Source organism: Plecotus auritus (assembly GCF_963455305.1).
Source record: "Plecotus auritus genome assembly, chromosome: X".
Lineage (NCBI taxonomy): Eukaryota > Metazoa > Chordata > Mammalia > Chiroptera > Vespertilionidae > Plecotus > Plecotus auritus.
The window spans coordinates 42,936,101-42,959,013 of record NC_137784.1 but is presented as its reverse complement, the minus strand read 5'-3'; the positions used below and the strand labels follow the sequence as shown (position 1 = coordinate 42,959,013).

The following is a 22,913-nucleotide window of genomic DNA, read 5'->3' as shown; positions in this document are numbered from 1 at the left end:
TTTCTAGGAATATGTCCACTTCCTCCAGGTTGTCCAGTTTGTTGGAATAGAGTTGTTCATAGTATTTTTAAACATTCCTTTGTATTTTGGTGGGGTCTATTGTTATTTCTTCTCTTTCATTTCTGATTTTGTTTATTTGGGTCCTCTCTCTTTGCTTCTTGGTGAACCTGGCTAGAGGTTCATCAATCTTGTTTATCCTTTCAAAGAACCAGCTCTTGGTTTTGTTGATCTTTTGTATTGTTTCTTTGGTCTCTATGTCATTTATCTCTGCTCTGATCTTTATTATTTCCTTCCTTCTGCTTTCACTGGGCTTTTCTTGTTGCTCTTTTTCTAGCTCTTTGAGTTGTAGGGTTAGGTAATTTATTACCATTGTTTCTTGTTTTTTGCAGTAGGCTTGTAGAGCTATGAACTTCCCTCTCAAGACTGCTTTCGCTGTGTCCCATAGATTTTGGATTGTAGTGTTTTCATTGTCATTTGTTGCCATGATGTTTTTTGTTTCTTCCTTGATCTCTCTGGTAACCCAGTCATTGTTTAATAGCATGCTGTTTAGTCTCCATGTGTTTGATTTCTTTGGGTTGTTTTTATTGTAGTTGATTTCCAGTTTTATGCCATTGTGATCTGAGAAGATGCTTGATATGATTTCTATCTTCTTAAATTTGAAGAGACTTTGCCTGTGACCCAATATATGATCTATCTTTGAAAATGAGCCATGTGCACTTGAGAAGAATGTATATTCTGTGGCTTTGGGGTGTAATGTTCTGAAGATGTCAATTAATTCCATCTGGTCTAGTAAGTCATTTAGGATTGATGTTTCTTTGCTGATTTTTTGTTTAGAGGATTTGTCCAGTGGTGATAGTGGTTTATTAAAGTCCCCTACTATGATTGTATTGCTGTCAATCTCTGCCTTAGTATCCTCCAGGAGTTGTTTTTATGTATTTTGTGTATTTTATGTATTTAGTAATCAGTTTCTGTATTGGGTGCATATATGTTTACCAGAGTTATTTCTTCTTGTTGGATTGCTCTCTTTAGTATTATGAAGTGGCCTTCCTTATCTCTTTTTATGTCCTTCACTTTGAGATCTAATTTGTCAGACATAAGTATTGCTACCCCAGCTTTTTTTTTTTTTCATTTCCATTCTCCTGAAAAACCTTTTTCCATCCCTTCACCATCAGTCTGTGTGTGTCTTTTTTTTCTGAGGAGCCTTTCCTGTAGACAGCAAATATATGGGTCATGTTTTCTTATCCACTCAGTTACATTATGTTTTTTGATTGGGGCATTTAATCCATTTACATTTAAAGTTATTATTGATAGGTACTTATTTGTCACCATTTTTATTCTTTACCCCTGTGTTCCTTCTTCACTTCCTATTTCTTCTTTTTACAGCAGACCCTTTAGCATTTCTTGCATTGCAGGTTTGCTGTTAATAAATTCCCTTAGTCCTTTTTTGTCTGAGAAGCTCCTGATTTCTCCTTTAATTTTGATTGATAGCTTTTCTGGGTACAGTATTCTTGGATTCAGACCCTTCCTTTGCATGACTTTGTATATTTAATTGCATTCCCTTCTTGCTTGATGTGTTTCTGTTGAGAAATCAGTTGCTAGTTTGATGGTAGATTCTTTGTAGGTAATTTTCTGTCTCTCTCTGGCCACTTTTAAGATTCTCACTTTGTCGTTGGTGTTTGGCAATTTAATTATAATGTGCCTTGGCATTGGTTTTGGGGTTCATTTTGTTTGGGACTCTGTGATATTCTTGGATTTGTGTGAGTATTTTCTTCCTTATATCAGGGAAGTTTTCTGTCATTATTTCTTCAAACAGGTTTTCTATTCCTTGCTCAGTTTCCTCTCCTTCTGGCACCCATATTATGCGGATGTTGTTTCTTTTTGTGTTGTCCCAAAGTTCTCTTAGTCTTTCCTCCTGCTTTTTAATTTTTTTTTTTTTAGAACCTGCTCTGGTTGGGTATTTTTTCCTACCTTGTCTTCTAGCTCACTGATATGGTCCTCAGCTTCTTCTAGTCTACTGTTTATGCTTTCTATTGAGTTCTTTATAACAGTGTTGTCATTTTTCATTTCTTCTTGGTTCTTCTTCATTTCCTCTTGATTCTTACACATGTTGTTGAATTTGTCTTCCATTCTTTTCATCCACCTTATGACCATTTCTCTGAATTCTTTCTCTGACAGGTTGCTTGCCTCTATTTCGTTTACTTCCTTTTCTTGTGATGCCTGCTTTTCTTTCATATATGGGCTGTTTCTTCGTCTCCCCATGGTCTCTCTTCTCCAGGTGTCTGGTTATTTAGTTCTCTCTCTTGCATTGAGTTAAAGGCACAACATAGAACACAACAAGGCACAACACACAAGGCACTGAACACAAATGTATTCACTATACTAATACCCCAAATAAAGGTGAACACCAGAGAAAAGAGAATTAGTGGATAAAAAGAAAGAAGAAGAGGAAAAAAAAGGAGTGCAAAATTGAAATTGGGAAAAGGGAAAAATAAGTACAAGAGAAAAGAAGGAGAATTAGAAGGAAGAGGGGGAAAATACTATTTATATGGGGAGAAAACTCCAATAGAACAGACACTAATCCCATCAAATACCAACAACAAATACCTAGAAATGAATGCAAACTACAAACAACAACTAATATCTAGCGAGGCAAGGGAAAACAGAAGTAAAAAAAAACAAACAAAAACAAAACAAAACAAAAAAAGTGAAACAATCTCACAAACAAAGCATAAAATAAACAATATAATCAACAATCAAGCAAACAACAACAAAAGAACAGAGAGAAAAAAAATGGGTAGTGAAAAAAGAGAAGAGAGAGTTGTGTATGGACTTGGAGCAGGGGATTGGAAATTAGATATATAAGTAGGGTGAAACTTTAACAGGGGGTAAAAAGAAGGAATAGGGAAACTATAAAGCAGGAATAGGGTAAGAGAAACAGGACAACAAAAGGCGAAAAGTGAGGAAGAGAGCGTTGGCATAAAGGTAAAGTTGAGATAGAGTAAAATGATGCTAAAGGAAAGATGAAAATAGAATGCAGAACACTAATCCCAAAATAAAATAAAGAGAAAATAAAATAACACTTTTGTTAAAAAAGGTAAAAAAAATAGTAGTAATAATACTGATTAAAAATAAAAATGTAATAATTAAAAAGGTAAAATCAAGTGAGGAAAAAATAGTAGTTTCTTAAGTAAAAGATGATAAAATATAAAAATGTTCAGTAGAGAAGGTCATTCACTTCCTCTACTGTTCTGTTTGGCACACTTCTTTCCTAGTCAGGACAGTATTGAAGTTCCCAGCATTCCACTGCTCCTCAGTGTTGTAGGCCCCAGTCCTGATTTTCAAGCAGGCAATACTTATTTCTTTCTTATACTCCTTTATTTGTGTTTACACAAGAGTCAATTTTTGATTTAACCCCTGGGTGGCAGTGTTTCTGGATTGACCTCCAGGTTTATAGGTCCTCTCTAGCTAGTGTTTAGATTTTGTTTTCCCTGTGGCACTTAATACTGGTTTGGGGGAATGGGCTGCCCCAGAGCTGGTTCTCTGATGGTCATTCCCCGCTCTGATCCCCAGGTTCCACAAAAACAACTTTCCCCTTTAGTCTCTTAGAGTGCCCCCAAGTGGGTGATCCTTTGTCTTGGGCTTAGTAATCAGAAGCAAGGATTTAAAGAGGAAAAAAATAGATAAAAAAGATCCAGAGTAAGTGCGCGAACTGCGGCTCTGTGGCGCAAGTCTGTGCAGTCGTTTTTCCCCTTGGGTCTAAGCAGCTGGCACACTGTTAAAATTTTTAGGCTGCCCTTTTGTGCCCAATTCAGCTATGGGTTGCCTCTTAGAGTTCCTTTCTGTTAGCAGCCCTGTGGTTCCCCTTCCACATTCGTGGATCACATCAGCCCCAAAGGCCGCAGATTTTTCTGGGCTCAGACTTCCCCGGGTCCTCCAGCTCCCGCCTTGCACATTTCTCTCTCCTGCCCAGACCACAGACCTCACCTTATCCCAGGTGAAATCTCACCTTTCCGTGAGGGGTTGCAGAGCTCCTCTGAATCCACATGCTCACGCCACTTGGGGACCGGTGTTCCTGGGTTCGTAGCTGTTCGCTGGGTGCCATTGTTGTAGGTTCCTGGGATTTTCAGGCTTATGACAACATCCACTCTCCCCTTCAAGATGGCTTGGTCTCCGCATCAGAGCCAGTTGCCCTAGGAGGGATCCCAGCAACAGTGGAGGCTGCCAGGTCAGGGGAACCCTGTCTGGCAATTCCCCACGGTCCCCTGGAGTATAGCTGTCCCTCAACTCACAAACAAACACTCCCCGTGCGACCACACACTCTCCCTTTGTTCTCTCACTCCTGCACTATCTTGCAGTCTGCCTTCCCATTGGCAGCCATCTTTGAAACCCTCTCTCTTGTCAGTAGTTTTTCATAATTCCAAGTCAAACCATGGGAGAAAAAAATGAAACATTAGGTTGGAGGGTTAAAGACACCTAGAAGAATTCAGGAATCAATTCAGTTTATAGGTGAAAATAAAATTTTAAAGAAAATCAACTGCACAAGAGTCCAATATTCACAACTAGGCATTGTGATTTCCATTGAAACATATTTTCCCTAAAACCATCCTTATTTTTTATCAAAAAGACTGCATTATGTTAACATAAAAAGAATTCAGACCTGTAAAGAACTTTTGTGAGTTTATTTGAGCCAAACTGTCGACATATGCCGGGAAGCAGAACCTCAATGAATTGAGATAATGCTCTGGAGAATGGCAGGTTACATGTGTATTTTTACATTGCAATCAAAAGAAAGGGACGTAGGTGAGTTACATGAAATTCATTGGTGATAGATTAAGGAGGTGGGATAAAGCAAAGTGGGGAAACCTCTGGGATAGGGTAAAAAGTGAAATTATGGACATGTGCTTCTTTTACATAGATGGATACAGGATAGTTTAACATAATTAACAGTTGACAATTAACTTGATAACAATAACAATGCGGGAATATCCTGGTGCCATTTGTTGTGTCCTGAGGTGTCCGGGGGGTTGGGGGGAGGGAAAGGAGGAAGTTACAAGTTAACCAGACATCTCACAGATATGTTATCTTAGAGGCAAAAAGGCAAATGGGCTCAGTAAAGATCTATGTTTATCTTTGTCAGGGAAAATATCAGCTTAGGACATGACTACCCACTATAACCTGTTTGTAGTTAAATATTTAATTTTCAGACCATCTTTTGCAGTTACTTTAGGTCTCTGTGTTTGCAAGACTGCCACACAGGCCTCCCCTGAGCTTGTCAGGTCAGCATGTGGCCCCTTTTGTCCACAATTAGATCCAGTTTTAATATGATCTGATAATTTGTATAAACACAATAAGAATAGCAATTGATTACATAGGCTTTTTAAAATTACTTTGCTGGAATTTTATTCACAAGAAATCTTCAGAGTGAGCTTTAGCCCATTGGGGCACAGAATCTTCAGAGTGAGCTTTAGCCCTAGCCACACAGTTGCCATCCAGCTTTCCTAAGCATTGGGTGGACTCCTCAAGTTCTTGAGGTCCCCAAAATGTCTTAAGGTTCTTCCTTTGCATCTCTCAGGAAAGCAACCTTCGTTCCTTACCTGGAAAAACTGCCATGAACCATGTAAATAAGAAAGGTACTAGGCCATTTTTTTTCCCCAAGGGACATCTATTAGTTTCAAAGTAAATCTCAATTCCTTAAGTCTTTCTGGTGACATCAGAGTCCTGGTATGTCTCTCTTGATCATGATATTCCAGTCAAAGACTTGGTTAATAAAACCACAATTGGAAACTAATTTTATGTGTCCTGTTATAAAGAGAACAGATTATTATTGGACTTATGCAAGCAAATATATTATCCTGAAAATAATATTCACTCATTGAGAGTTGCCAAATTCTGGAGGAATAAGGTAGGGAGAAAATATAAAATGTCTCCATATTTCTTATGAGGGTGTTGTTTACCAAATTTCTTTAGGGGGGGAAAACAAGCTTAACTGAAAAGTAAGTAACTAGCATTTCTTAGATTAATGTTAATGAACACATTTCACAACCTCTACCGGCTAACACACTCACTTTCAGAAACAACCTTCAACAACTCACAAGACATTATATCAACATTTTTAAATCTACTTTAAAGACTTTCTGCAATAAAAAGCCAAAAGCATATGAACTTAAGACTTGTCTATTAAACAAGGTTTCAGTATTTCTTGTTCTTTCAAAATACCTAGATAGGGTTTTTCCAGAAATTAAGGTGGGAGTTGGTGGGTGGGTGGAAAGAGATTAGCCAAAGAACTTGTAAGCATATATGCATAACCCATGGATACAGACAAGAAAGAAAAAAAGAAATAAAAAAAATTTAAAAAGATGGCTTAGATACAGTTCTTGGTAAAGTTCAGGTATTTGAATTTCACAGGCCCTGGGACTTTGGTTTTATGAAGCCTACTAGGGGCCCGGTGCACAAAATTCATGCACTGAGGAGTGGTCCCTCAACCCAGCCTGCCCCCTCTCACATACTGGGAGCCCTCAGGAGATGTCCTACTGACGGCTTAGGCCCGCTCCCCATTGCTGCAGCCACTGCCAGTCACTGCAGCTGCCAAGGTATTTTAATCAACACAGACTTCAGTCCCTTCACCATGAAAAAATGACAACTTTCTTTAGGCATTTTCAAGATGTGTCTTTCATAGGATATGACATTTCTTTCTTTATTTTTTTGTTTTTATCCTCACCTGAGGATATGTTTCCATTGATTTTTTCCCCTTCCCTCCAATCGCTGGCTCAGACCCTGCCTCCCCCCCCAGCCCTCTGATCACTGGCTTGGCCCCTGTCCCTCCAATCACCAGCTCGGCCCCTGCCCAAGCCTAAAGCCTCAGCCCAAGGCTTTAGGCTTGGGCACGGGGCCCCCTCGCCCCTCCAATTGCCAGCTCAGGCTGCCCAGGCTTTAGGCTTGAGCAGAGGCCCTCCCGCCCCTCTGATCACCAGCTTGGCCCCTGCCTCTCCAATGGCCGGCTCAGAGTGACCTGGGTGCCAAGGATATATCCAGGACCCAGGAACATATGCAAATTAACCTCCATCTTTGTTGGGTTAATTTGCATACTCACTCTGATTGGCTGTGAGTGTAGCAGAGGTACGGTCATTTTACATATTTGTCTATTATTAGATAAGATTATCTATATAATAAAAAGCTAATATGCAAATTGTCCCCTCAACGGGGAGTTCAACCAGGGGGCAGGGCAGGCCGGCCAACCTCCCGTGTCCCCTCCCCCGGGCCGGCCCAATCGTGGCGGGCCGGCCATACCCCACTTGTGCACGAATTCATGCACTGGGCCTCTAGTTATCTATAAGCCTATTGAAATGAACAGGGGTGTTTGGAAAAGGTCAAAGGATTTGGTGGGCTTTGAATTGTTTCTGGACCACACCTCTGGCTCTGTGAAGACTTCATTTGTAAAACACAGACAGTTTTCTTATACCTCAATGATTGGTTTGTCACCCAAATGTTGGCAAAGGACTGACAAATTCATCTATTCATTTTTATAATGTTTATTTCCACTTGGGTATGTTTTTCTAGATTATAGACAGCACATAGCTTAGGGTCACTTCTGAGAACCATAAAGGCTTAAATATATGGAACCTCTATCCATTTCCAATGGGAAGAGCAAAACATGTCCTAGCTGCTAGATAGTATCATCCCATAATATTTCCTTCTTGGAAGGGAACAGGCTCTAATTTAAAGTCAGATATTGATGAAATATTTTTGTCATTTATATAGAAGCTTTACTTTGAAGGAGGAGGCAAATTAAGTTTGTCATGATTAGGGAGAGATAAAGTAGCCCCAGTCCCTACAAGGGCCTTATAGGCTTTCCTTTTTATAAGTTTAACTTCTCCCAAATTGTCAGTGAGAAAGGGAAACAACCTTGGAGCAACTCTATGTATGTTTCTGGTTTGTTTTCTCTTTCTAAGTCCCATCTTGGTTTTCTACAATTGTTTTTAAGGTGACCTGGTTTTCTACAATACAAATAGACTTCTCTACAGTTTCCTAGCAGACCCAATTTAGCAATTGTGTTGCCTTGCTCTCAGAAACCAGAAGGTATATTAATTGGAATAGTTAGAATAACCAGAACTACATGTTCTAACAGTTAAATTTCTTTGTGAACCCATCAGGGTCCGGGAGAAAATTGGGAACAGTTGTTGGTTCCTTTCTGGCTGAAACCAACTTTTTTTTTAAAGGGAACTGTTACAATTCTTACTCTCATTTTCCCTTAAGTTAGTAGGAATTAGTAGTGGAGGAGATATAAGGGTAAGTAAGAAAGGAGGGGAAGGACAAGTCCAGACAATGAAGTTCAGAGAGCAAAGGATATAGTTGAGGAGCTATAGAAGGGGGAGGACTGGGGTATAGGCATTTATTAGCTTCAGAAAAGTTCAGTATCTGACAGAGTTTGGCCCAATATTATTATTACTTCCTTCCACATTAATTCATAGGCTAAAGATATATGTTGGAAGTCGTCAACATAGTAATTCCTGAGATCTGCCTTAATTTGTTTTAACTCAACAAGCGAGAAGGGTTTATGGACAAGCAGTGGGTTGCATTCTCCTGGCACTTCCACCAGAGGGCAGACCCTGGCAGGGGAAGGACCTTTCCAGTTCCAAAGACAGGGAGTTACTTTTCCATGTGTGGAGGCATAGCTCCATAGAGAGAAAGTTTAGGCAATGGAACATGGAACAGGGGTGTGGCTGAGGAAATATTGTTGGCCGTTAGTGCAGGGTTGCAAGATAAGGTCTTTGTTCGGCTGTAATATAGCCAACATAAGTACATTTCCAGAGGAGAGCCTCCCATTCTCATAATAGGAAAAATGTCTGGACATAAGAAATTTTTGACTATTTGCCTGGTTGCTTACAGAAAAAGTCTAATTGAAGGATAGTGCTGTGACTATTGCTCCCATTTTGAGGCCATGAATTCCCATCGGGGAGTTTATATTATGGTCAGACCAAATTACAATAGAAAATTAGTTTTTTATTTAAGGTCTGGGGATCCAATTGTGCCCAGTTAGCCAAAATACAAGCCAGAGAACTCCCATCCTGTGTAGAAGGTCGATTCCACATTTGGAGATTAGGAATTAGAGAGCTCAGCATCAATTCCAGAGTCTGGCGTCCTAGCGCTCGAGGGTTAGCGTCTGACATCTCAGGGGTCTAGTGGGGATGGGACCATGTAATCTCACCATAATCTCAGAGGATAGGAATTCAAACCTTACTGAGTGATGGGTGTCTCCACAGACCTGGTTGGGGTGGGATATGCCTAGGAATAGGGTAGCAGGCAGGTCTACTCGACCAGACCAGAAGAGCAGAAAAGAAAAATAAAACTATTGTATCCCTAGGAGATAACAGAGTAAAGGGGTTGTATAGAGTAGGGTCTTGCTAAAAGGTTCTGAATGTAAATAAGGTAGTGAGTGGTAAATGGAAGGACTAGTAGTTTGAGGTAATTTTAGGGTGTCCTAGTTGTCTTGTACCTTAGACTTCTGCGCAATATCTTAGAGTCTTTATGTCTCCTATTCCTTTGGTGATGTTGATGCCATTTCTGCTGAACCCAGGCAGGCTGCCTTGTATCTTCTGCGCCAGTTGATCACCAGACACTCATTATTACTTTAGTTTTCCGTTTGAAGGCAGTTATTCCCTTTTAACTAGAATTACTGCTTCACCCTCCCAATCATAGACAAGAAGGAAGAGTAAAGCAGCCCTTTCTCTGGCCTCATGGCCAAAGGACTTACGGTTTGAGTAATCCCAGTTGCAGCACCAAAAAGATGTTACCTGGGAGAGAAGGAGACTATGATTCTTGTCTTTTTGAGGGAAAGAGGTTTCAATCAAGAGACAAAGTGTAGAAAACCAAGCAAGAATTTATTGGTTGCAACAAAAATGTACTTAGGACTGTGAAATAAGGAAGGGCATAGAAGAAGTAACAGGAGAGCATAGGGTGGGCTGCCTTGGCTCACTGGGAAGTCAGAGAAAAGGGGGGAAGGGGATCCTTGGAGACAGGTTCAGGGAGTTAGCCTAAGATGAGTTGCCCCTGGTTGCAAGCCTCATGGGGTCCCTTATATGATAGGTGATATGTGAGGAGGGGAGGAATAAAGAAATGGCATGGGCATGCTCCCTGGAGGGAGAGCACCCTTGCACTCAGCAGCTGTTTCCCATTGCTCCCCTGGTTGCAAGGGGTAGGGTATGTGTATGGCGGTGGAGGTGAGGAGAGGGGGAAGGAAATGGCAGTGGTAAAAAACTTCATTTTTTGGAGTTTTAAGGGCTATGCATTTAGGGTAGGTGTTAGGGGTGCATTAATAGAATATTCATCAGCTTTATGCTAGTGTATCAAAATGAGACTTATTCTCTTAATTTGTCTGTCCTTGAGTGTGGTTGGCAAATGACACTAATTGGATTTGTTATCTGTCTCCCTGAGTAGGGTGATTTAAGCTATCTACCTTCTGGCTTAGGAAGAGAAGTGCAAACCATTTACTCTCAAGTGTCCTTGATTTAGGGAATATGGGATTTACCAGGTGTCTGCATACTGCTGTTTAACTCTGTCTTAGTTTCCCTATTCCACTTGTCCTCGAATTTTCCTAACTTTCACTATGCTATAACGTTAACAATAACTCTAGTTGGGAGGAAAGACAAAGTACTATCTACATTTTACAGATGAGGAAACAGTCTTAGATAGTGGAAGTGGCTTTCCTAAGATCTCTTAGCTAAAATCGTGGCAGCATGAGGGCTCTTAACAGTGATGAGCTGGAATCTGGCTTGTACCAGCTCTCAAGATTTAATTGGGTGCATCTCCTCCCAACTTCCACATTCTGTGATGTCACATTGGTAACTTGAAATCATCCATGGTGAGAGTATTTATATCATAGAAATTAGTGAAAGATCTAAATTATGCCTTTCTTGCTGGGGGTAGGGGGATAAGCTAGTTGCTAAACATTAACCAGCATACTATTGTAGGCAGTGGGAATAACACTGGGTATTAGATCCATGGGGTCAGACTGGACCTGGGTTCAGCAACCTTGGTACTTGGGTTCTGGCTAGGAAAGAATTCAGAGCAAAGACCCAAACTGTAATAGAACATTTATTTGGTCAATCACAGAGGTAGAAGAAGTAATTCCTGGAAGAAATGGACTTAAGAAACAAGTTATAGAGATAAAGGAATGGCCTTTGGAGCTTGGGAGTGAGGAAGCTAATGGTAATATGCCTGGGGCAGGGGGAGAGGGGGGGAAGGGAAAGGGAAAGCCATGGGCATTCTCCTTGTAGGTAGAGCCATTAGGTCCTCATCCTAAGGGTTTTAAAGGTGAAGATTTTATGGGAGATCCCAAGGGAAGATCTTAATGGAATATTTAGTAGCTTTCCAGTTGTGTCCTCTCATGGTTGTGGTCTCCACTGATTGATTCATGGGTGCCAGGGTAAGGGGTCATTATTCAATGCAGCTGTTCCTGAGGGCAACCATGGGGTCACTGTTCTGGTTTTGCTGCTTTTCTGGGCCTAGAGCTAAAATACAACTGATGCATAGATGTTATCTCTATGGAGGAAATGTTTGGGGTCCAAACCACATGAACAGTGATATACTATGTAGGAAAAATCACCCAGCGGGTGAGGTCCCACCCTACAATTGATTGTCCATTGCTAGGCACCTGGGGCTTTCCACCCTGGTGACCTGTATCTGGCGCATCATCCTTACCTTGCTCATGTCTGTCTAACTGCCTACCACAATACCACTTGCTCCTCTTGCATTTAGCAAACAGTTGCCAATATGGCTTTATAAAGCTGACGTTAGCAGTCTTAATTCCTAACTGATAGTTGAACTCTGATTTGAGCAGAGGATGATTATAGCATGATGAAAATTTATATAAAACCCTCACATAGGTCTGAAGGGGTCACCAAGTGGGCCTATGGTGAGGTGGGTTTGGGTGGCCAGCACCATGTCAAGGCAGGGGAACCATGGCACCAAGAGCAAAAAAATGAGCTCTGAGGTCTTCACTCTGACCAATGGGGCTCTGGTCACCCAACTATGCAAGGACTAGGAAAATGACAAAGATGTGAATAAACAGCTGGACAAAATGGGCTATAGCATTGGAGTTCGACTGAAGATTTCTTGGCACAGTCAAATGTGGGGAAGTGCCATGACTTTTGGGAAACTGCCAATGTGAATTTCAAGATGTACTTGGGCATCATTCCAAGCATCACCAATTGGAGCCCAGCTGGTGATAAATTCTTCCTCATTTTGGAAAATAACCCCTTGGTGGACTTTCTGGGACTTCCTGATAACCACTCATCCTTATTTATTCCAGTCTCTTGCGTGGGGTGTTTCGGGGAGCTTTGGAGGTGGTCCAGATGGCTGTGGAGGCCAAGTTAATGCAGGATACAAGTTCATCAGGTGGATTGAGAACAGTCTCCCAGTTGAGAGGAATGACCATCCCCAGGACTTCAGGGCTGCCAGCAGGAGCACTAGCTGGAATCAGAAAGCCTCAGTGCTCCCTCTGCCCTCTAGAACTCAGTGACTCTTTAACATGGATACTATATAGTATATTCTTCTAACCTTGTTTCCATTCTCCATGCTAACAAATAATATAGTCCATTTACCCGACAAGCGTGCACATTCAGAAGGGCAATCCTTTGCTCCCTCTCCCTTCAAAGGGGATGGAGTAGTCATCTTTGGTTGGACTAGAAAGAGCTCAACCATTTTACATTCCTGTTTGAATTTCCAAAGCAAAGCCCACTTTGACCCAGTTAAGAGGCAAGCCTAGTGCATCTATCCCTGGGCCTTCAGAAAACCATTGGTACCTGGCTGTAGGGGACCCAGGGTTGTGGGATGGGGAGAAGAGAGAAGAGGAGTGGGTGGGAGCTGCTGGCAGTAGTGTGACGTGTCTAGTGCTTGCCACTGACTTCTGGGAAGCCATCCAGGGCTCGTTCCTCCATGCTGTTTGGAGGCAACATTTCCTCTTTTTACAGAGGGTTTATCCTTTTTTCTTACAAATTCTTCAATAAAGACACATAGATAATTTTATCTTCACCTAATAACCCAATGCAGAAGTTAAAATAAGTAAACCCTTGGGTCCAAAGAAATGTATAGACTTTCTTCAGTCATAAATTAACATAACAAGAACAAAAATAAAAATACAATACTTCTCTGAGACTCCAAATTGGTTATTCTCTAACAGAGAAACTTAATAATTAGGGGATAGGCTAAGCTACTATAATTTTTTGTAAATCCCTAAAATACAAGGATTTTAACAAGATAGAAATTTCTTCCTCCAAATTCCTCAATAAAAATGGCTTTCCAACTTTAAATAAAGTGTTTAAAAAGTTAGAAGTTTCTTTCTCACTTAATGATAGTCCAGGAGTAAGGGGCCAGTAAATACTGGGAAATGACTCAGCTCTAGGAAATAATCTAAAGATCTAGGTTCCTTTTTTATTGTTACTTTACTTTTCCGTAGGGCAGTGGTCGGCAAACCACGGCTCATGAGCCACATGAGGCTCTTTGGCCTCTTGAGTGTGGCTCTTCCACAAAATACCATGGCCTGGGTGAGTCTATTTTGAAGAAGTGGCATTAGAAGAAGAAGTTTAAGTTTAAAAAATTTGGCTCTCAAAAGAAATTTCAATCGTTGTACTGTTGATATTTGGCTTTGTTGACTAATGAGTTTGCTGACCACTGCCCTAGGGCATAGGGGGTTATTTTTTTATGGCTAAAAATGATCTTTTATTTTTATTTATTTATTTTTTAATTTCTTTATTGATTAAGGTATTACATATATGTCTTCATCCTCCCATAACCCCCCAACCCCCCACTCATGCCCACACCCCCCTGTTGTCTGTGTTCATTGATTAGGCTTATATGCATGCATGCAAATCCTTTGGTTCATCTCTGCCCCTTACCCCCACCCTCCCCTACCTTCCCTCTAAGGTTTAACAGTCTGACCAATGCTTCTCTGTCTCTGGATCTGTTTTTGTTCATTAGTTTATCTTGTTCATTATATTCCATAAATGAGTGAGATCATGTGATATTTATCTTTCTCTGACTGGCTTATTTCACTTAGCATAATGCTCTCCAGTTCCATCCATGCAGTTGCAAATGGTAAGAATTCCTTCTTTTTTACCACAGCATAGTATTCCATTGTGTAGATTGTTAACGTAAAACAAAAACAAAAACAAAAACAAAAACAAAACCACATTGAAACCTGTAAGGAATTTTTGTGAGTTTATTTGAGCCAAACTGTGGACATATGCCCAGAAGCAGAACCTCAACGAATTGAGATAATGCTCCAGAGAATGGCAGGTTACATTTGAATTTATACATTGCAATCAAAGGAGGGACGTAGGTGGGTTACATGAAATTCATTGGTGATAGATTAAGGAGGTGGGATAAAGCAAAGCGTGGGAAACCCCTGGGATTGGATAAAAAGTAAAATGATGGACACATACTTAGGTGGGTGTAGGAACAATTAACATGATAATGAAGGAATTTGTGGCATTTTTCCTGGTGCCTAGTACATTTGGTTGTGCCCCAGGGGCTCCAGAAAAAGGGAAGTTACAAGTTACCCAGACATTTCAAGGGTATGTTATCATAGATGCAAAAAGACAGGTAGGCTCAGTTAAGGTAAAGGTTGACCTTGTCAGTGAAGATACCGGCCTAGGATGCAACTGCCCACCATAACTGCTTTTAGTTAAAGTTTAATTTCAGACCATCCTTTGTGGTTACTTTAGGTCTCTGAGTTTGCAAGAATGCCATGCAGGCCTCCCCTGAACTTGTCAGGTCAACATGTGGCCCCTTTCGTCCACAAGATGTATCACAGTTTTTTTAATCCACTCATCTGCTGTTGGATACTTAGGCTGTTTCCAAATCTTAGCTATGGTGAATTGTGCTGCTACCGTGTTCCCCGAAAATAAGACATCCTCCGAAAATAAGACCTACTTACATGTTTCCTTCTGAGTGAAATATAAGGCATCCCCCGAAAATAAGGCCCCCAGGCTCTGTCTCAGAATGAAAATTAATTTACCATAAACTGGTCGCTAGGGCCGCCCCGACTGGCGTCTAGCAACCAGTCCTGACGTCACTGCTGTGTGGAGGCGGAGCGGAGGTCGGAGTGAGTGGTGAGCATGGGGCGGGAGAGAGGAGACTTTTGCAGATGCGTGTAGAAGAACAGGAGGATTAGAGCGGACAGGACGTGGCGAAGGTGGTGAGTGCTGGTCTGTCTCTGGTGACACTACCTGATGCTCGCGGCCGCCTTCATGATGACTGAAGGTTCTCAGTCAGTGGCAGACCCTGCTCCAGCCCAGATCCAGGCCCCAGCAAGCCCATTGACAGTCCCCAGGCAGGCCCCAGGGGGTAAATGTCTGATAAAGGGGTAGGGGGGATGTCTGGTGAAGGTGTTCAGTGGCACAGGGGTGGGGGGAGGGGGATCACTTAAAATGATACAGGAGGATCAGAGGGGGCAATCAAAATGACACAGGAGGATCAAAAGGGGTTACTAAAATGGTAATTCCCCTCTGATTCTCCTGTGCCATTTTGATTCCCCCCTCTGATCCCCCCTGTGTCATTTTGAGTGATCCCTCTCCCCCCACCTTGATACCCCAATTCCTTTTTTTTTACCCCTAGAAATGAGTGCAAAAAGAAAAAGCTACTCCGTGGAGTACAAGAAAGTAATCGTGGAAGACTCTTGGGGCCAAAATCTTACTGCTTTCTGCAAAGAGAAGATGTTGAGTATCCAATTGGTACGAAAATGGCGAGCAGAGTATGGTAACCTCATTGAACAAGTGGACAAGGGAAATGCTAAAAAGCGCAAGTGTGGATCAGGTCGACAACCATTATTTTCTGAGCTGGAAGACCTGATCTGTGAATGGGTTGTTGACAGGAGAGCAAAGGCTTTGGTTGTGAATAGGGCTCAGATTCAAGAATTTGCCCTTGTAATGGCACCACAGTTTGACATAGCCTCCGAAGACTTCAAAGCATCACAACACTGGCTGGATAATTTCCTTCAGCGAAGTGAACTGTCTTTAAGAAGATCTACAACATTGTTTAGGTTGGAAGATACTCAAGTTATTAAGCGAGCAGTTGCATTCAAGTCCTTTATTGATGATGCTGACTACTCTAAATACAATCTTTCCAACATTATTGCTATGGATGAAACTGCAGTGTTTATGGGCCAATCATCTCAAACAACAATTGAACAGCAGGGTGCCTCCTTGGCGTACATTCCCTCCACTGCTTATGAAAGTGCACATGTTTCCTGTATTTTGGCAATTCGTCTGGATGGCACTAAAATCCCACCTTTAATCATTTCTAAGGGCAAGAAGGAAAAGATTGAACGTGTTTTGGGCGTTTTTATTCTTGAAACTGAAAAAGCCTGGGCCACATAAGCAGTTATAAGGAAGTGGGTCGATTTAATGCTGCCGCTTGTTATGCGAGGGAGCCAAAGAGGTCTGCTAGTCTGGGATGCAGCCAGCACTCACCACACTAAAGACATGAAGACATTTCTTCATGAAAGAAAAATAGATCAGATAATGATTCCCGCAGGAATGATGGCCTATCTCCAGACTCTTGATATTGCAATAAACAAGCCATTCAAAGACAATTTGTGCATGGAAATTAATGACTACATTGAAAATAGAATGGAGAGAAATCAGCGTGGAAACTTTGTGAAACCTAAACTGCAAGAAGTTGTGACTTGGGTGAAGAATTCATGGGAGAAAATTACTGACAGTTGCATTGCAAATGCACTGCGAGCAGGCTACCTTGACAAGAAGTACTCATTTAAAGACAGTGCTATTGCTAAACATGAGAGATTTGGTCCACTGATTCTGAAAGAAATGGAGTCACAAGAAATTCACCAGGAAATTCAGGAATTGGATTGTTATGATGATGTTCCAGAAGATGATGACATGATTGTCATTGAATAAATGAGTAAATTCTTGATACTGTAGGATTCAGTTTGTCTGGTTTGTGTTGACAACTACCGTACTACCGTACCGTATACAGGTAATAAATTTCCTTTATTTTCATTTAACAATAAATGTGTACCGTATTCTTCTTCATGGAAAAATAAGACATCCCCTGAAAATAAGACCTAGCGTGTCTTTGGGGGCAAAAATTAATATAAGACACTGTCTTATTTTCGGGGAAACACGGTATGAACATAGGGTGCATATATCCTTTCTGATTAGTGTTTCTAGCTTCTTGGGATATATTCCTAGAAGTGGGATCACTGGATCAAATAGGAGTTCCATTTTTAGTTTTTTGAGGAAACAAAAATTACAATGGCAAATGTTAATGACAAAGAGAGAATCTTAAAGGCTGCGAGAGACAGAGTTACCTACAAAGGATCCCCCATCAGATTATCAAATGATTTCTCAACAGAAACACATCAAGCTAGAAGGGAATGGAAGGAGGTATACAAAGTGATGCAAAGCAAAGGACTGAATCCAAGAATATTATATCCAGCAAAACTATCAATCAAAATTGAAGGGGATTATCTTTATTCACATGGTTATAGCTGACTCTTATGCATACAAGCCTGAAAGAAATGGAAATCAAAGACCAGCAATTTTCTTTTAAGGGATGACCCTAAAGTTGCACACATCACTTCTGCCCATGTCTAAATTTCACAGGGCCACACCTGGCTTCCAGGGAAGCTGAGGAATGGTTTTTAGCTGGGTATTAGGTACTCAGCTTCCTAAAAGGAAGAAGGGTAGACCATATCCTGCAAGCCTTCATCAACTTCTCAGATGCTTGTTTCCATGGGTCAGGTAGTATACTAATACCTTTATCCTTTTTCTGTCCAGGACTTTGAAGAAGATTATGCAACTGTGCTGAATTGGGATGAGATCAAGACCCAGAAGCACCTGGAAAATCACTTCTGGCCACATGGGATGATGACCATAGGGTGAGTACCATATTTAAGGATATTTAATCAGGGGAGAGATGCACATATATGATTCTAATCCACAGTGTCAATAAAAGACATGTTACCACATATATAATTTCTCTCTCTCAATGGCACTTGGGATATGGGTGCACCTTTGCACCTTAGTGATGAGAAACATCTTCCTAGATAGTCCCCAGAAGCCACAGACCTTCTGAGCATTATATCTAAAGCCCTCACTTTTTTCAAATTTTTCTAATAGCATTTGAAATTGCTGAGAAGATAGATTAACCAAGGTTAAAATTTGGGATTAATGGTTATTGAGAAGAGGAGGAAACTAAAGATGCAGTTTCTGGCACATTTTATCCTATATCTGAGGATAGAATATAATCATGTTTGCATTCTACTCCTTTCTACTGCTTTGTAAGTGTTCCTCACTGTTTTTCCGGGCTTGCAGAGGGTCTGTTTCTATACTCAGAATGTTAGTTCTCTAAAGGAAGGGGTTATACTGTGTATTTTCCTAGCCTCTACTTAAAGCCCCTCTAGCATAAAGGGTACTCACTCAGAGGCTGGCTCCCAGCACTGTTTCAGGCACATGGCATATATTCTTTCATTGATTTACTCACTAATTTATTTCAGCAAATATTTATTGCATGCCTATTTTGGGCTGGGTACCATTGTATTGCTGGGAACACACCTGGAAAAGAGAGAGCAGGAAAGGGTATGACATGAGATGAACTTTTTGAATTATATAAGGACAAGATCATTTAGGCTTTGTGAATTTATGATTTTATTCTGAATGAGATAAGCAGCCATTGGAGGGTTCAGAACTGTGAGATGACATGGTCTGACTTGTATTTTTTAAAAATCACTTTGAGCCCAGCAGGTGTGACTCAGTAGTTAAGCATTGACCCATGAACCATGAACCGAGAGGTCATTGGTTCGATTCCCAGTCACGACACATGCCCAGGTTGCAGGCTGGATCCCCAGTAGGGGGCATGCAAGAGGTAGCTGGTTGATGTTTCTCTCTCATCAATGTGTTATCTCTCTCTCTCTCCCTTCCTCTCTCTGAAATCAATAAAAATATATTTTAAAAGAATCACTTTGAGCCCTAGCTCGGTAGCGGGTAGCTCAGTTGGTTAGAGCATAGTCTTTATATGCCAAGGTTACAGGTCCAACCCCCAGTCAGGATACATACAAGAATCAACCAATGTATGTATAAACAAGTAGAACAATAAATTGATCTCTTTCTATCTATTTCTCTCTCTCTCTCTCATCTCTCTCTAAAACTCAACAAATAAATAAAAGTTTTTAAAAGGAATCACTTTTGCTACTGTATGAAGAATAGATTGTAAGGAAGTAACAATGGAAGTAGGAATATCAGTTAGAAGGTTATTGCTCTAGTCAAGGTGAGAAATGATGGTGACTTGGAATGGATGTGAGAAATAAACATATTTATTGAACATTGAAGATTGTTGATGTTGGTTGTTAGATTATCTCTTGACCTCAGTTTCCTTGTCTGTAAAGTAGGATTAATAATTCATACCTACAACAAAACATTGTTGGAAGCAAAGTATCAAAGATAGCCAATTAGTCAAAGGTTTTAAAAGGACCACAGCTTTGATCTTCATCCACTGTTTTCTCTCTTTTATCCCCACACTCCACCTCCAAGGCAACAAAAGAAATTGATTAATGTCTGAAGAACCATGATTTATGTTTTATCAGTTCCCCAGATCCTTGGCCCTTTCTTCCCTCCCTACCTTCTTCATGATTATATAGACACCTATGAAATTATTCTGCAGGACCAACCCTTTTCATCAGCAGCAAATTACTTGAAGTGGAATTTTTTTAAAGCAAATAATAAACCCTTCTTCACCTTCTAACAAAGTTCCTTCCAAACATACTCACTGTTATAATAAAAGATCTTAAATTTGGTTTTTCACTAACAACCAAAATTTATTTATGACAGTTCTAAATGCTGGACATCTAATATCATGATGCCAGGATGATCAGGTTTTGGTAAGGAGCATCTTCTATGTTGCAGATGGCTGACTTGTACTTATATCCTCACATCCTCACATCCTCACATGGCAGAAAGAAGAGTGAGCTAGCTTTCTGATCTCCTCATGTAAAGGCTGCACCCTCATGACTTAATCACCTCCCAAAAGCCTCACCTCTAAATACCATCACATTGTGAATTAAATTTCAACATATTAATTTTGGGGGGCACAGACATTTGGTATATAACACTTACCTGCTGAAGTTTAAGGCCTAAGTGCTGATGCCACTATACTGTCATTCTCCAAAGATACCTGACACACCCTTTGTTCAGCTTCTAAGTTAGGCATGAACCCACTCTGATCATGATGTCTTTGTGTTCAGAGATAGATTTCTACCCACTCCCCCTCACCCCAGTTCCACACACTTACCTCTGGGTTCTGCTCATACATTCAGGAGGAAGAGACAGACTGCTAACAGTCTCAAATAAAGTTAGCAAGAGAACCTCATATGCACTGCCTCACTTTTCTTTACTCCAAAACTTATCTGTCACCATTAGATCAGGAAAGACCCTCAAGACCTTGTGCATTTCAAGATTCTTGTTTCATAGGTGTGGATGCCCAGAGAGATAAACTTTGGTCAAAGGCACTCTTTAAAATAATAATAATAATAATAATAATGTACAACTACTATATTCTTACACCATGCACCAGTTACTCAGTCTTCACAACAGCTGCATGAGGTAAATACTGAAAGTTTAAATAATTTACAAAGTTCTGACAACTACTAAGTATTAGAGATAGGATTTCAAACCTCTACTTCCTGCTAAATCCAGTCTTGTTTTAGAGCTTGATCTCTCTAGCATAAAGCTAATTAAAGTCCCATTCTCCACACTCCTGGATAGTTGCTTTTTCTAATATGTATAATTACTAAATAAATCCAAAGGTAAAGACACAGAATCAGGCAGTGAACCTTCAAAAAACACACAGACTCTTGGGTTTGGTGATCCCAGAGATATATGACAGCTGTTTGGCGCATCCCAGTAGCTCCAAGTATGGTACAGTGTTTCAGAAACAGCTCAGAAGCAACACTGGCAGACAGAGGTTCCCCCACTGTGAAGTTCTTTTTTTCTGGGGAGTGAACTTTTTTCCTTCCTTCAAGCATTCACCAGTTTCAAAAGCTTACTTACTCCCTGAAGGTTCTCATTAGCTCCGTAATTAAGTAGAGGGAAAAGTTCTTAAAGGAGGTAGCCAGAGGTAAAATGACAAGTGCTACCTCTTTATAACAAGGTGAATGCTACAGGTGCATTCCAGACTATTGTCTACAATTATTTTTATTGAAAGGGGAAATTCAAATTTCCAATAGCACCTGGGTTGTGGATTGTTACTTACAGGATAGTTGTGCTACCCATGGCTTGGGTTACTTGCTTCTCTCAAGAGAAAGCTTTCCGATTTAACATGTGTCACAGGTTTGACATTTTTCACCTATCCCATCCATCCAAGCCATCGTTCTGTTGTACGTGAATATCTGTGCACACAAAAACAACCATGCTATTAAGAATATATTATTCAAAGAACAAGGACATTATAAGGACCTTACAGCCTGCTTTATTTTTTTAATTCCTATGTGTTTATAGTCTTCAAAAAAGTAACTTTTGCATCCATTATATTATTTTGCTTTTTGGGGAAACATTTTACAGATTGGTACACATTTATGCACCAGCCCTCATTCTACATCTTCCCAGCTGAGTATGTGAGACCTTGGGCAAGTAACAGCAATGCTTTGAGTGAGTTTCCTCATATATATGAAAAAAAGGAGTGTTCTCCATTTCATAAGGTAGTGATATATATTAAAGGAATGAATAAATATAAATCACATAGCTCAGTGCCTGGCCCATGGTTAATTTATAAAGATGAGTTTTATTTCTGTTTTATGTAGGAATTAACTGATTTTTTTTGAAATTTGCATTTGAGGTTTTTATTCCTCATTGCAGTACTGCTAGCATGAATAGCTTATCATTACTGGCACATTGGAAAGGGAGTTACCAGTTGAGCTGCTTGGTCAGGTGTCTGGCAGACATTTCAGAAGGAACCATCTTTATTTCAATACCATTACCACCATCACCACCACCACTGCACTACCACTGCTAAGAGTTAGAAAGGGTCAAGGAACTTTTTATTTAGGTAGTTAAACTTCACCCATCTTAGTTATATCTTATGCCTATCATGCAAAATATTTATTTTGCCCCCCCTTAGATGAATGTATTTTTACCACACCAGAACTTACAAAGTCGCAAGGGCCCAAAAAATCCAAAGACAGCATTTGCTTTCTAAATTTTTAAAATTTCTTAAATTTTTATATTCATTTTGACTTTTCATTTTGAAACAATTGGGTTTATAGGAATGTGTAAAGAAATATGGAAGTCCCAAGCACCCCTCACTCAGTCTCCTTTAACATCTTGTGTAACTATAGTACAATGTCACAATCAAGGAAATAATATTGATAGAATCCATGGAGCTATTCACATTCCCCCAGTTACATATGAATGTGAGTATTTATAGCTCTGTGCAATTTTGAAGCACATACAGCTTTGTGTAATCACCACCTATCAAGATAGATAATAGTACCATAACCACAGGTACTATTGGCCCCTTATGCTACCACTTTATAACTATGCCCACACCCTCTCTCCCTGTCCATAGCCCAGAGCAACCAATATATTTTTCATATGTATAATTATGTTACTTCACAAATATTATATACATAAATGGTATCATGCAATAGGTACCCTACTGAGATTGGCATTCTTCTCCCTAAACATCATTACCTTCACTTTCATCTAAGATGTTGTCCATCTCAATAGTTAATTCCCTTTTTATTTTTCAATTACAGTTGATATTCAACATCATTCTGTATTAGTTTCAGATGTACAGCATAGTGGTTAGAAAATCATATGCTTTAAATAGTGTTCCTCCCAATGTTTCAAGTACCCACCTGACCCCATAAACAGTTATAATATAATTGACTATATTCCCAATGC

At 40.3% G+C, this 22,913-nt stretch overlaps 1 protein-coding gene across 1 annotated transcript in view; it reads left to right on the top strand.

The window, feature by feature from the left end:
* Positions 1-22,913, top strand: part of LOC308239277 (vascular endothelial growth factor receptor kdr-like) — a gene marked incomplete at both ends in the record, with an annotated part of 686,009 nt that overhangs the window by 612,338 nt on the left and 50,758 nt on the right. Inside the window, one exon of the mRNA XM_080652065.1 lies at positions 17,796-17,896. Coding sequence (XP_080508191.1) covers positions 17,796-17,896 — 101 coding nt within the window. The remainder of the gene's footprint in view (positions 1-17,795; positions 17,897-22,913) is intronic.